Below are 14893 nucleotides of genomic sequence, written 5' to 3'. Positions count from 1 at the left end.
AATTTTAAGTTACAACAGTGGCACTTGTGTGGACGGTGAGAACTGGTATCGATGTGAATGTGCTCCTGGTTTTGCAGGACCGGATTGCCGGATCAGTAAGTATTAAAATATGGTATCACTACTTTGCTTTTTAGGGCTTACTGAATTGTTAATTGCATTAGCCACGAGCCATCCTTAAACCGTGTGAGCAACAGTTTTAGAATGAACTAGACTCCAAAACCCCTTTATTTGCATTGCATTCACTGAAAAGCCATTTAGTTTTATTACAATTGTGTTGTGGTATTGGAGGTTAACCAATGTAGATCTTTTGGTTCAAGAAGGGGACAATAAAGCAGTTAACTACAGGCTCATTTTTTCTCTAATGTTGCTTGCAGGCAAGTTTTTAAAAGTCCATTATCCCATAAAAAATTCAAATGAGTTAGCATTTAGAAATGTGTGAGGCAGAATATTCAGCATTGAACTTTCAAAGGCAAGACGCATTATTGCTCACTTCAATTAAACCTCTCTGATGAAGGACTTGCAATATGTGGGCAGTTGGATTCTCTTTTTAATAAATTTAGAGTACCCAATTCTTTTTTTTTTTACCTAATTAAGGAGTGATTTTAGCATGACCAATTCATCTACCCATTTACCCTTCATATCTTTTTGGGTTGTTGGGGTGAGACCCAGGCAGACACAGGAGAATGCGCAAACTCCACATGGACAGTAACCCGTGGCCAGGATTGAACCCTGGTCCTCAGCGGCGTGAGGCAGCAATGCTAACCACTGTGCCACCATGCTGCCCTCGGGCAGTTTGATTCTCAATGCATTGGATAATTTTCCATTAAGCCTTTCTAGAAAGATTCCGGTGGATGGCCTAGACTAGCAGTATGGACAAAAAAATTTGGTTTCTGGACCAGGCAGAGTTGAGGTAATTGGGTTCCCCTCGATGTCCGAAAGTGAATTGGGATCCGTGAGCCAAGTCTCAGATCTTGAAAGTAGCCAGTCTGCCAAATGCTGCAGTGATATTTGGAACTAAATGAGGACGTGCATTAGTGGTATGAGCAAATGGGTGGTAGATGTAACTTAATGCGTGTCAGTAAAATATTTTGTTCAACTGTATTTATTGTACAACGGCACTGTGGCGCAGTGGTCAGCACTGCTGCCTCAGCGCCGAGGACCCGGTTTCAATCCCGGCCCTTGGTCACTGTCTGTGTGAGTTTACACATTGTGTCTGCGTGAGTCTCACCCCCACAACCCAAAGATGTGCAGGTTAGGTGGATTGGCCATACTAAATTGCCCCTTAATTGGAAAAAAATAATTGGTACTTTTAAAATAAAAAAATATATATATTTATTGTGCCACTGTTAAGCAGGTTTTCTGTAATCCAGCATTTTATTTAACTGAAACCCAGACCTGAATGAATTATGACCGTGGTCACCATGATAATCCTAATTTGCGCTATTTCTGCCCTGCTTATTTCCTCTTTTTACTCTGTCCTGCTTGAAAGCTGGTTGTACCGAGCAGCTTAAACTCACAACTCTGGGCATATTGCTTTGCCAGTCACCATGAGTTTGCAGAGGCTATTTTGGACTTTGCTCCTGGTTTAATTATTTGAAAATGATACCACCAAAGTAAACTGGTGAATAGCTAGTTAATCAAAACGGATGTTTTAATTGATGTTTGAATTGTTTTGGTGCCATTTCACACTGCTTTAGTTTTTTTTTATGGTTTTCTGGCAATACAATTGCTAGATAAAGGCTCAGTTGTGATGCCACTGTAGTTAAATAGACTGTTGACTTTCCTGTTGCTTCACCTCAACAGAAGGTGAACGGTTCCTATTGAATGCACCTTCTGGAGGAGCAGGAGGAAAGATTTGAAACCAAATATTCCTCTTTGAAACTGGCTGATTTCTGTCTGCCCCACATTTTCTGGTGGTGTTGGCATACAAGTCAGTTACTTATAGTCGAGACCATCACAGGCTTAAAACCATTAATTTGATGTAAGGGCAGCAGTCTTTCGGTGATTTTGAGTGCATCCCTCTGATGTCTGGCTGATCTCTTAGGATAAAGTGAGAGATTCCAACCAAATGTGAGATTTTAAGCTTTAAGTGAGACTGACAATTGAGCAGCATTGTTTTTTTTAAGTGATGATGAAAAACGCTGGGAAAGTTCAGCAGGTCAGTCAGCATCTGTGGAGAGAGAAACCGTGTTGACGCTTCAGGTCAGAACGGTGCTTTGTAAGTACCTTGGTCTCATTTGTGAAACAATTACCTTTACCTTTTCAGATATTAATGAGTGTCAGTCTTCACCTTGTGCTTACGGGGCTACATGTGTGGACGAAATCAATGGGTATCGATGTATTTGCCCTCCAGGCCGCAGTGGCCTCCGATGTCAAGAAGGTAAAACCTGCTTCCCAAGCACACTGGATTTAAATATATTGGATGTATCCTTGAATGTTGATAAGATTAAGGGGTGATCTGGTTAGTAGTGTTTACGATGATTAAATGATTTGCCAGGGTAGATAGAGACCCAGAACATGGGTGCATAACATTAAAATGAGAGCTCGGCCCTTCATGGGGTGAAGCACTTGCTAGTGGAGACCTAGAACTCTCCTCTTCTACTAGCTACTGAGGCTGGGTGTGGTAATGGAACGTTTCTAAACTGAGGGAGGTTTTCTGGGTAAGGATATTGAGGGTCGGGCGGCATGGTGAGCGCAGTGGTTAGCACTGCTGCCTCATGGCGCTGAGGTCCCAGGTTCAATCCGGTCCCGGGTCACTGTCCGTGTGGAGTTCGCACATTCTCCCCGTGTCTGTGTAGGTCTCACCCCCCACAACCCAAAGATGTGCAGGGTAGGTGGATTGGCCATGTTAAATTGCCCCTTGGAAAAAAAAAATAATTGGCTACTCTAAATTTTTTTTTTTTTTAAAAGGATATTGAGTCATTGCTTCTTGGCCTTTTGACTAAGACCAAGCATCAGATGAAGTCCAAGATGAGGTGCAATATGCCTTTTCCTGTCAGCTTGGATTTGTATGTCTCTCTTGTGGAGACCATGAATTAGCTTCAATTTGAATTGTTTTTTGGAGCAAGCAATGAGATTGATTAAGGGTTTGCCCTGTCCACTCTGTGCATTGGCTTTGTAACTTTATGGATGAGATTTTTTTTTTTTTTAAATGAAGAGGATATTGAGGGTTACATAAGGAAGGTGGGGAATGGATGGACTGATGAGACAAAATAAGAGCAGAAAGGAGGAGGCCATTTGGCTCATTGAGCTTGCTCTGTTACTTAGTACATGACTGATCTTTGGCCTCAAATTCACTTTCTCCCATGATCTTCATGGCGGAACAGGTTAGAGGGGCTGAATGGTCTTTTCTTCTTAGCCCATTGTCTAATTTTTTTGTACATATATATATATATATATATATATATATATATATATATATATATATATATATATATATATATATTACTCTTGCATGTTGCATTTACAGGAAAAGAGTTTAAACATAACTAGCTTCCTTGCACATCAGAATGATTTTAACATTGTTCTCAAAATTGGGTGTCATGATATGGTTTTGACTGTTGAGGCACTGGGAGTTCCGAATTCTACTCTGCAAAATGTCAATTTTCAAGGCTGTTTTTCCCCCCTGTGATAAAGATGTAGTTTTAATGTTCATCTCTGTCTACATACAGTTACAGGGAGAGCTTGCATCCTGAAAGATAGTGTTGCATCGCATGGAGCTAAATGGGAAGAAGATTGCAATGGATGTCAGTGTCATAACGGCAGAGTTACATGCACAAAGGTATGATAAGTGCAACACTGCACTCAAATCTGTGAAAATAGAAGCTATTTTCTAAAATAAAAATAAATAATTGAATATTGCTGTAAAGAAAGACATGTTGCTGAAGCTTTTCATCTTGCACTCATCAGAAAAAACACAAGGATGTTGATTTTCATTATCACAATTCATACTGCAGGAAAAAAGTCTGCTGAAAAATTAATTCCTGGGTTAGCTTGGGGTTGGTGGGAAAGGAATAGGACAAGAGTAAAGATTATTTTAGAATTTTCTCTTTTTAAGCACTCTTTGCATTACTGAACATGGATACTGTTCTGCTGTTGGGATGAAGGAGTGACTTTAGCAACATGAAAGGGGATGCTGGCCCACAGCATGCCGGTCAAAGAGTAACATCAAAGGACTATTAACAAGAGTAAAATAAATGTGATGGTTGCAGGATCCATGGATCTTATTTAAACCAAGCTGGTGATGGGGATTTAAAAAGGATTAACTTGAAAGGTTCATCTTTAAATTGACCTTTACTGTCTAACCATATTTTGCACTTTCAAGCTAGTAATGGTTAGCAGAGAATTTGTTTTGCACTTTTTAGATAGTGGAATTTCAAGCATCTATGAAGTTGCCTATTTGCCTTTCTGCTTTCCATCCATCCTTTTTTAAACTAAATTTAAAGTGCCCAATTCTCTTTTTTCCAATTAAGGGACAATTTGGCGTAGCCAATCCACCTACCATGCTTATCTTTGGATTGTGGAGTTGAGACCCACGCAGACACAAGGAGAATGTTCAAACTCCACACGGGCAGTGGGCTGGCGATCGAACCCAAGTCCTCAGTGCCATAAAGCAGCAGTGCTAACCACTGTGCCACCCAGTGCTTTCCAACCATCCGTTTTTAAAATAAATTTAGAGTATCAAATTAAGAGCCAATTTAGCGTGGCCAATCCACCTAGCCTGTGCACATTTGGGTTGTGGGGGCGAAACACACGCAAACATGGGGAGAATGCAAAGTCCATACGGGCAGGGATCGAACCTGGGGCCTTGGCTCCGTGAGGCAGCAGTGCTAACCACTGTACCAGCGTTCCAACCATCCTAATGAAGGATCATTCAATTGCCTCCCTGGCGGGAGTTGTGAAAGTATGGTTTAATGATCTATCATCTTTCTATCAGTGACTAGCTTTGCTCGTTTATTCTCTTCTCTCCTCCCAACCCCAATTAGCTTGTCTGAAATAAGAATCTGTATCTGGTGTGTGGGGAATTATATTTTGGATGATTGATCTCGTGTCAATAAGATTGAGCAAGAAAATGTATGCTCCAGTATGGAATTTAGCTAGGATATTGCCAACTGCAGGGAGGAGTGTGTAGAACTTCAGAATGACCTAGGTTAGCGGAATGGACAGACAGACCGATGAAATCTAATGCAGGGAAGAGTGAAATGATGCATTTTGGAAGGAAGAATACAGATGTAAATAAAGTGGGTTGCAGGAGCAGAGAGATCTAACCATACAAATGTGCATAAATCATTAATGGTGTGACCGTGACTAATAAAACATAGAGCTTCCTAGGCTTTATTAATAGAGATATAAAATGCACTAACAAAGCACTTTTTTATGTTAAAATGGTATAAAACACTAGTTTGGACTTAACGAGTATTACATCCAGTTCTGGGCCATACCACACTTGCAGAAAAATGTATAGGCATTTAGAGAGGGTGCGGAACAAATTCACTGCAATGGCTTCCAGGGATGAGGAACTTCAGTTATCTAGATAGATTTGAGACATTGGGACTGTTCAGCTTGAAGGGAAGGTTTGAGATGATATTATGAGGGGACAGAGCCAATGGGGAGAAACTGTCTCCATTTGTGGAGAGCACAGATTTGAGGCAATTGGCAAAATAAGTGATGATGACATGAGGAAAAACCTTTTCACCCAATGTCCGGTTAGGAACTGGAAGACACTGCCCCAGTTGTGGTGCCGACAGGTTGAACTGAAGCTTTAATGGAAAAAAGTTTTTTTAAATTGGGGATTGTTATGTGAAAAGAAAATGCTTGTGGAACTGTGGAGGAAAGGCCCAGATGGCGCTGGGAGAACTGCTCATTTCAGAGAGTCAGCACTGACATGATGGTCAGAATGGCCTCATTCTGCACTGTAACCATTCTGTGAAAAGAAGTGGTGATCTATTTTGTTGCGTTGGAGTATTTTTATGTACATCTTTACCCCGCAATTGGCAGAATGTTTTTTTATAGGGCTTTTGAGAAGCCTGTTCTAAAACTACAGCACCTAAGATCCAGAAATTATTTTGGAGGAACCCTTCGATGAGAATAGTCTCGCTGTTTATAATGAATTTAATCAATTCTGTCTTGTAGATGTGGTGCGGGCCTAAATCTTGCAGAGTTGATGGGAAAGGCCATGGTGGTTGTCCAGCATGGCAAACCTGCATCCCTATCCAGGAAGGCCACTGCTTTGTTCCTCCATGTGTGGGCTTGGGTGAATGCTCATCTACTCGCCAAACAAAAACCAGATGTCAGCCTAATGTGGATTACCTTGACAGTACTTGTGCCAAGATCACTCTTGCTATTAACAAGGAGATGCTTCGACCGGTATGTGAAAGTAGATACTTTGTTTCATGGGATGTGGGCGTCACTGGCATGGCCAGCATTTTATTACACCCCTAACTGTCCTCAGTGGTGATGAGCTGTTGCCTTGAATACAACTGAAATGGCTCGTTAGGTCATTTCAAAGGGCAGTTGAGAATCAACCATATTGATATTGGTCTGAAGTCGTATGTTGGCCAGGCTGGGTAAGGATGGCAGATTTCCTGCCCTAAAGATTTGGGAACCAGGTTTTTAAGGCCAATCCAGTAGTTTCATGGTCACCTGTATCATTAGACAATTCCTTGTATTCCAGGGAGCAATTGTAATGTTAATAACTGTTTTGAATCCCTGTTTCTATTTTGGCTGCATTGAAAGATTTACTTGGTATTATCTTAATTTGATCTGTTTTCTTTTTAGGGTGTTACAACTGAACAAATATGCGCAGAGCTGAGGCATCTGCAGATTTTGCGCAACCTTTCGGTGGAATATTCGCTTTACCTCATCTGTGAAAAAACCCACTCTGCTGCTAATGAGATTACCGTGGCAATAGTAAGTATCTCTCTGCATTTAAATGTATTAAAGTTGCAAACAGACGCTGGTATCGATAAGGTCAGTTTGGAAAATACGTTTTATAATCCCGTCCTTGCAAACCCAAACCAAAACCTCTACTGTTGCATGTGATTGGGCTGCACTTGTGGAACAACCTGGAGTGTGCTAATAGCTACACTAACAAATCTAGTTATCAGCCAAACTCATGTGGCTCTTGTAAACTTTCAAAAAAGCCACATACATTCAAGGAATATGTTTGAGCCTTGCATCATTTTGAATTATCAGAGAGCTTGAGGAGTCTATAGCTCCCCCATTCATTGCTTTCTCCATGGCAAAGCCGCCTCTGAGTTGACCTGTCAAACAATCAGCACCTTTTTCTTCCTCCTAGTATAAATTGTTTTGATTTTTGAAATTTGGCATTCTTGCAGTTGTCCTTATGAGTGCGAAGTGAAAAGATTTATCAACATGTCTCTCTTCAGAAATATATATATTTTTTAACCCTTTCTACCTCCCGCTCTGCAGTCAGTGGAAAATTCTGTCCAGGGAAAGAATCCAATCAAAGATATAACTGAAAAGATTATGGACGTCATTAGTAAACCTGATGGAAACAATACACTCCTTGGAGCAGTTGCAGATGTCAGAGTCCAAACAATGCATGAACCACTCAAGCCAGGTAAGGCCTGATGCAAGTCGGAATTTAGACAGCTCTGAAGTTCAGGTTATTGTCTGAAGCATTTTCCTGTGAGGGTAGGGTCCAATAAAACAGTGATGTCAGCCTGGGGTTACTATGGAACCCACTGACTTGTTTTAGGTTGGAGTTGGGTGCTGCTGCTCTTTCCCAGACAACCAGGGGTTCTACACCCAACCCACCTCGGTACCAGATAACATGGTCCAACATCTACCAGGAAAATCGGCAAAATGTGGGTCTGTATACAGATAAACGCAAAAGAGGTCGGACCACATACACTGATTTTGTTTTCTTTCTCCCTGCCTGTCCTTCCCTCAACCACCATCTGTCCAAAATAAAATGCTTTCTATAACTGACATTAGGGGTGACCAGTGCCGGAACATTAGTTTCTCATTGCACAGTCCCGTGTTGTAGAGGCACACGAGGTTTAGGAAACTATACCTTCATTCCCTATTGAAATTTCTCTCCCACTCTTCTGGAAAGTGCATCCCCTCTTCATTGGTTTCCAAGCTATTTTTTTTCATCTTGGTGCTTTCGTCTTGCGATTGTGAGCAGGCTGTGCAATCCTGCAAAGTATAATTTGGCATTCGCAGACGTGTCTTGGGAGGTCACTGGCTCATGATGCAAAGTGCAGACTCCAGGGGCTGATGTTTTAATTGCAGCAATCCAGTCATCACTGTGGTTGAGACGCACCAACTCGGTTTCTGTGGGCCCTGCTTGGCTCGGGCATCTTCAGCGACGGTTTTGGGAGCTTCCCTTCGCTGCTGTTGTGCTATTTTCACTGTTTTTTCTCATTGTAGATTTCCTCGTCCCCTTGCTGAGCTCCGTGATCACAGTCGTTTGGATTTGTTGTTTTGTAATGCTGTTTTTCTGGTGGATACGCCGTCGGAGAAAACACAGCAGTCCTACTCCCACAGCATCTGACGACACGACAAATAATGTCCGAGAGCAGCTACATCAAATAAAAAATCCCATCGAGAAGCACGGAATGAATAGTTCAGCCAGCAAAGACTATGAAAACAAAAATTCGAAAATTGCCAAAATAAGGACGCATAACTCAGAGCTAGAAGAAGTGGATGTGGACAAGCACCAGCAAAAGACAAGGTTTTCCAAACAGCCCGCATATACACTGGTAGACAGAGATGAAAAGCTGGCACAAGGCACTCCTACAAAGAATCCGAATTGGACAAATAAACAAGATAACAGAGACTTGGAAAGTGCACAGAGCTTGAGTCACATGGAATACATTGTATAGCAGTTAGCAGTGTTGCCTATTTAATAGCCTTTTGCTATCCTTAAAAGGCTCAGTCAAGTTCCTAAATTGTTCTGTAATATTTGTGTAAAGGGTATTAGCGACAAAGAATCCCTATGTTTGTTCAAGTTGAGGCACACTGACTTAGAGGCATTGATAGTTGCTGTGGTTGGCTGAGATTACACAGGCTGCATCCTCTCACCTCTATGCAAAACTAGTCAAAGTGCCCTGATGTAAATTCAGTTACTGTTAATGCATTGCTGAACCATTCTGTAATTAAATCGCAGTCTAATTAGGATTCCTTGCCCTTTTCAAACTGAAACCCCAGTTGTAGGTGTTTGCCCGCTCCCAATTTAATTTAAGATGGTGAATCTTTATTTATTTTTTCCTGGCTCTGATCTCTCAGTATTGTTTAAGTTGTGTATAATAGGTTTGACTTTTGTTAAGTCTAGTTTTGTAAGTGCCTATGCAGCTGGAAACCACAGCAATCATCAACATCCAAGATGATTTTCTTTTGTTTGGTTGGGTGGGGGTGGGAAGATACAATGTCAGCAGTTGCTGTTCAGATGAAGAATTTAATTAAAAGGCCAAGTGTTTATGATTTTGTATAAATGTAAATACTTTTTTAATTAATCACTGTGTATATTTGATTTAATAACTTAAATAATCAAGAGCCTTAAATACCATTCCTTTATTTATATGTATGTTTAGATTTGAAGGTTTTTTGATAGCTTTGTAAGCTTATGGCTCCTTTATTTTTGATGAATTGTTTCGTTTCTTGTAATGTTGCCTTCACGCCAAATTTGAGGTGTGTTTAGATGCCGAATAGATTATTTTATAGCACTAGCAATGGCCTTGTGCCTCGAACTATTTTGTACAATGTCAGATATTTTGGATCATTTTCTATATCACTTCAAGCTCTTTTTTTTTGGCCAGGATTTTTTTTTAATATACATCAATTTGAGATGAGCGGAGAGCATTAGACTAGAATGCTTTGATATTTGCTGCTTTAGAGTTTAAAAACATTTGAGTGACAAGCAGGCAGACTGCGAACAAAATACACTTGTAAGGGAACAAATTAACATATTTACTTTTGTGTAACTGAAATGTGAGTGGTTGCATGTACTTAAAATAAAATAAAATAAAAAAATACATTGAAGATCTCCTAGATAGTGCATTTTAATTAAAAAGCACAGCACAACATTGTTTTGTAAATCCTGATCTTTCACCCTGGATATAATATTGAACCACTTGTAGATTTGATTTTTGTAATAACATACCTGCATTTAGGAAGTATTCTAATAATAAGCTAGCTGTTGAATACTTGAATGGTAGATTTTTCCAGTGAGATCACTACGTAGAAATGCCGAGTCACACTGCCTGCCTTAGCTGAGGGAATCCAAGTGCTTCTGCAGAGTATATCTATACTGAAATGAAAAGGCTCTTAAACATGGTAATCTCATTGGTAAAACCTTGATCTTGATGTTTTCTTGTGTATTGTGACATTAGTGTTATATGAACATGATGCATCTGTGTTGCTCCTGGCAAATTTTGGAAATTAATATTTATTAAATATTTTGATACAACCATGCACTACTGTTGTGTGCTTTCTTTTTGAAGACTTGCATGCATTTCCATAATTCCAGAATAAAACATTAGCATTACACTATCAGTTATAAAGATGTGCCCCATGGCGTTTATCCAGTTCTGAAATTTTCTCCTGGCTAGATTGCAAAACAACATTGATAATACAGGTACTTCTGTACCTTGAGATCCAAAAGACTGACTTGTACAGTGCACTGCAACTAACGCGAACAGTAACGTATCTTTTGGTTAGTAAAAATGCTGGGATATTAGCAACATGTTTTAAGTAGTTTTGACCAGTTTGGTGACTCTTTGTAAATTTCTGCAAATCCGTTCTCCAATTGCGCACTCTAGCATTGGCTGCAGATGGTTGTTGATCTTTTCACCAATTGGACAGAGGGGGCACCACTTTGATGTAGGCAAGTAGCTGCATTATCACAGGTTGTCTTGTATTTCTTTCAGGCTGCCTGCAAGAGCTTTTTGTTATTGTGTCGTGTAAAATAGCTGGTTTAAGATGACTTCCCATAATTTGGTTCACAGTTTCATAAATATTTTGTTAAGCAACTTGTATGTTACTTTCAAGTTCTTACTGTCCAGTTTCTCCCAGTTTGTGTAATAATCACTACTTGCTGACTGTTTAATTCTCTGTAACATGTCTGTATGTTGTGACTTTTTCTTGTGCCCATTTTCCGGAAAATCCCAATAAAAAAGTTTTGAACAGAAATAGTTCGATTTATGGAAGATTTTTGCTCTTAAAATAAGACCATCACTCGATTTTCCCTTCGGTCAGTGTGGGTGGGGCAGGGTGGGGGACTACAACAGTTTTTAACAACCTGTTGTGAATTCTAGTAATCAAAAACATTTAATGAGGGATTAACTAAATATTCTTAGTCTGGATGGCTAACTCTACTGATTTATGTTGGGCAAAATCTGTACAAAGTTCCCCTGCCCCCATGACTATATGGATTCCGAAACTGTACAACTTGTGCCTTGAAATAGCGGGAACGACAATAAAATGACTTCATCACTTGTTTTAAAAAGTTTTGTAGAACTGAGGTCACCTATAATATTTGTACTAAATATGACCAACCTCTATGATGGGCCAAATGGGCTCTTCCTGTGGTGCATCACTTTGAGATTTTCTATAAAGACTTGATGTGCTGTTGTACGGTCCTTGGCGAGGAGGTCATTTGTTGCTATACTTCTCTATCTGTGTCGTCTTTACAAATTACATTTTTGTTTTGCATTAATGCTTGAGTGCCATCGCCGTGTCGCTACACAAGATTGGAGAAGTTTCATCTTGCCATTATTTATTTGAATGGTTGATTGGTGTATCCTTATTCTTTAACCATTTAAAACCGTTAATGGGAGGAATGAAAGTTGTCAGTTGATTCACATGACTAGTCCTGGCAGTGCTGTTAAAGGCATTTGCCTTTTAACCTAAAGTTTTCTTGTTGGGAGTCTTGATGCTGGTAGAATTTAGACTGTATGTGCAACATATGTATGTTCTCTGCCAGACTTTCAGTTTGGGGCCCTCGAAGTGAAGTTGAAGATAAAATTCCATTTGGATCCTGGTAAATCTAATTTGATATTTGATCTATACCAATAGTCCATTACTTAGGATACTTGCAAAATACCCTATTCAATAGTTCTTTTCATGAATACTGCCAGCTAGGTTATAGTCGAGGCTGATAAATGATGCATCTACAAATTTCCTTGTTATTGATCAGTACAGAATTTGCAATATAATCAAGCATAGAATGTGTTCTGTAATTTAATGTGAAAACATGCCAGTTGTGAATGCCAAATATCTCTTCCCCTACCCCAAAGCCAGTGCTTACTGCTTTTTGAGCCAAGCTCCTCTATTTAGTTGTACAGTTTTGCTCATTCACCAATGTTATTCAATGATTATCTTGATGCACAGAGATTTGAAGAAATAATTGCTGATCATTTTATGCTTTCAGAGCAGAGGCCACTTTATGTTCGGTCGTCACCTTGATATTACTTGGCATTTTGTTTGAACTGATAGATCGTCATCACCCGCAGTTACTGAAGCTTCCAACAATAATTTTAATTCTGCAAAACTGCTGGCTTACCACCACTGAAGGTGCAACTGAAGTTCCTGTCCACCTTAAAACTAGAACACGGATGCTCAATAATGGTCTGACACAAGGATTGTGTGCACTTTTTTTTCAACATTGGTGCTGGACATATCCTAAACCACATCTAAACTGATGACATAGTACTGTTTACAAAGACATGAACAGAAACTTGAAAAATGTTCACAAACCACCTGGACCTTCTGGAATGTTGCTTCCAAACTTGGCAGTTCGGTCTCATCCCGCGAAGACAGTTGCGTTGGGTTCTAGCCGAATAGTAATGCTGCTTGGAAATGTGTTTTCTGTTGAGCAATACCCACCTAAAATGTCTGGACATCTCCCTGGACAGAACTCTCACCCTCTGCCTCGCTTTATCATGGCTAGCCCAAATAGTTGAAAGCCAGTGTGAATCTGATTCCAAAACTCACTGGAAGTTCAAGGAGGAGCACAGCTGGAGCATTTTGCCTTGTAATGGTGGCCCTAGTCTGTTTTGCTGCAGGATACTGCTCTGGTTCATGGTCCTGTAACCACCACCAAACAAATCAGGGGCACCAAGTATCTGCTCCAACTGAGTGGCTCCTGATGCCATCCCACATTGCCCTGCTGGTTATTCACTATCATGTTTCATATGGCGAAAAACATCATGAGCAAAACCAACCTTCCCTTTCACAAGAGTCAACAAAATAATGTACTTAATTGCGCTGGTGGTTCTGGGGAAGCGGTAGCTAACGTCCATACAGATGCTATCCATCTGCTGTGCAGATGAAAAGAATGGTGGGACACGTGCAGTTATCACCGACCCAACAGCAGAGGCCCCTAGCCTTGGCCTCCCTCCCTGTTGACAACACTCGACTGAATATGCACAGGGCTGTGATAGTGTCACCGCCTGCTCCATAAGTGGAAGATGAAGGACAAACTGAAGGATGATTGTTGTCCTGGAGTCCCAGACCGTGGAAGAGATTGCATCAAACTGCCCACTAAGATCTGCAGATCTCACTACTTCACTTGGGATGTCAGGAGGCCAATGTGAATGGGTAGACAAACTTATTCGCTATTTCCATTGCACGGTTGGTGTTTCTTGAGCTACAGTGACTGAAGTGAAATGCTGGCGAGGCAACCAGCTATGAGTTGCTTGGCTCATTCTACCTTAACACCAGTTTATATATTTACAATTCTAGACATTGAAAGTCTGTTATGTCTGCTGATTTAAATTTGGGCAAGCTTTAAATTTCCTGCTCAGAAATACAGAATGCACTGATTTAAATACAACTAAACATTTCAGAACCTTATTTGTACCACAATTGGCCACTGTTACAGACCAATGAGATTACCCGAAGACTGATGGTAAGCCATGCATTATTCCTATGATTGTTCTGATACTTTTGTCGATATTTAACATGCTTCAAAACCGTATAGGTTTGAGTCACTTTCCAGAAGACTCTTGAGCATTCAGTTCACACTTTCAACTTAACAAAGTTGTAACTCTGCAGGTTCAGAGTAAAAGTGTTTATTATGCACGCACAGCAGTGAGAACAGTGTAGGGAATAAGTAGTTGATGTTTGGGGCAGCCAGTGAGATCAACTATTGATAATGCAACTGCCCCAATAATCACTTGATTTCATCCTTCAGTCTTAACTGTTGCGGTAGTGATTTAAAATTAAAAAAAAAAAAAAAATCTCCCTCCCCATTTGTAAAACTAGTTCCGATAATCCCATTATGTGATTATATGTAACTTGATGGCAATCGATAGGCAGTTTTATTCTCTTGATCCCATACTCCTTGACTACTGAGGCTAAGCATCAGATTTTCACACGAGACTCCCATAACTAGCAAGGAGAGGTGACTTTGTATCAATCCTGGAACGACAGAATTAAATGCAGTTCGCAAAAGGTGAAAGGGCAGTGTGTGAACACACTTTGCCAAGAGAAAAAGTTTTAGTAATTAACTGCAGTACTTTTAAATTAAGATAGCCAGGCAGGGATCCAAACTGCAGAACATTGCCATGGTTGAAATTTTAGTATCTGTTAATCGAGGGGAAGACAAGGGAATACTTAAATGGTGCCAAGCTTGTTTTGTTTTTAAAAGCCTGTAAAGTGTAAAGAGAGACTTGTGTGGTATAGGGCTCCAACTCTTGCAGTTTAGAAAAGAATGAATAATAAGAGATGGTTCTCATTTCAGCTCGGAGCTGCTTAATGCATCCAAGCATTGCTCACTTCCACTTGTGTAACATTACCGGACTCATTCCCTGCCTCAGCTCAACTGTTGGAGCCTTCATCCATGTCATTGTTACCTCTAATCTGGACTATTTCCATGCACTCCTGGCCAGACTCTCCACCTCCAACTAAACTCTGCTGCCCATAT

The 14893-nt window shown here is 40.3% G+C and overlaps 1 protein-coding gene across 1 annotated transcript in view; it reads left to right on the top strand.

Annotated features, from left to right (window-relative positions):
- The window catches only part of jag1b (jagged canonical Notch ligand 1b), a 50861-nt gene extending 39704 nt beyond the window's left edge, over positions 1-11157 (top strand). Inside the window, exons 21-27 of the mRNA XM_038806684.1 lie at positions 10-95; positions 2267-2380; positions 3672-3781; positions 6133-6366; positions 6778-6909; positions 7432-7582; positions 8398-11157. Coding sequence (XP_038662612.1) covers positions 10-95; positions 2267-2380; positions 3672-3781; positions 6133-6366; positions 6778-6909; positions 7432-7582; positions 8398-8852 — 1282 coding nt within the window. The 3' untranslated portion in view covers positions 8853-11157. The remainder of the gene's footprint in view (positions 1-9; positions 96-2266; positions 2381-3671; positions 3782-6132; positions 6367-6777; positions 6910-7431; positions 7583-8397) is intronic.
- The last annotated feature ends 3736 nt before the right edge of the window (positions 11158-14893 follow it).

This window comes from Scyliorhinus canicula, chromosome 1, assembly GCF_902713615.1.
Source record: "Scyliorhinus canicula chromosome 1, sScyCan1.1, whole genome shotgun sequence".
In the NCBI taxonomy this organism is placed as follows: Eukaryota; Metazoa; Chordata; class Chondrichthyes; order Carcharhiniformes; family Scyliorhinidae; genus Scyliorhinus; species Scyliorhinus canicula.
This window is presented reverse-complemented; position numbering and strand designations above follow the sequence as displayed.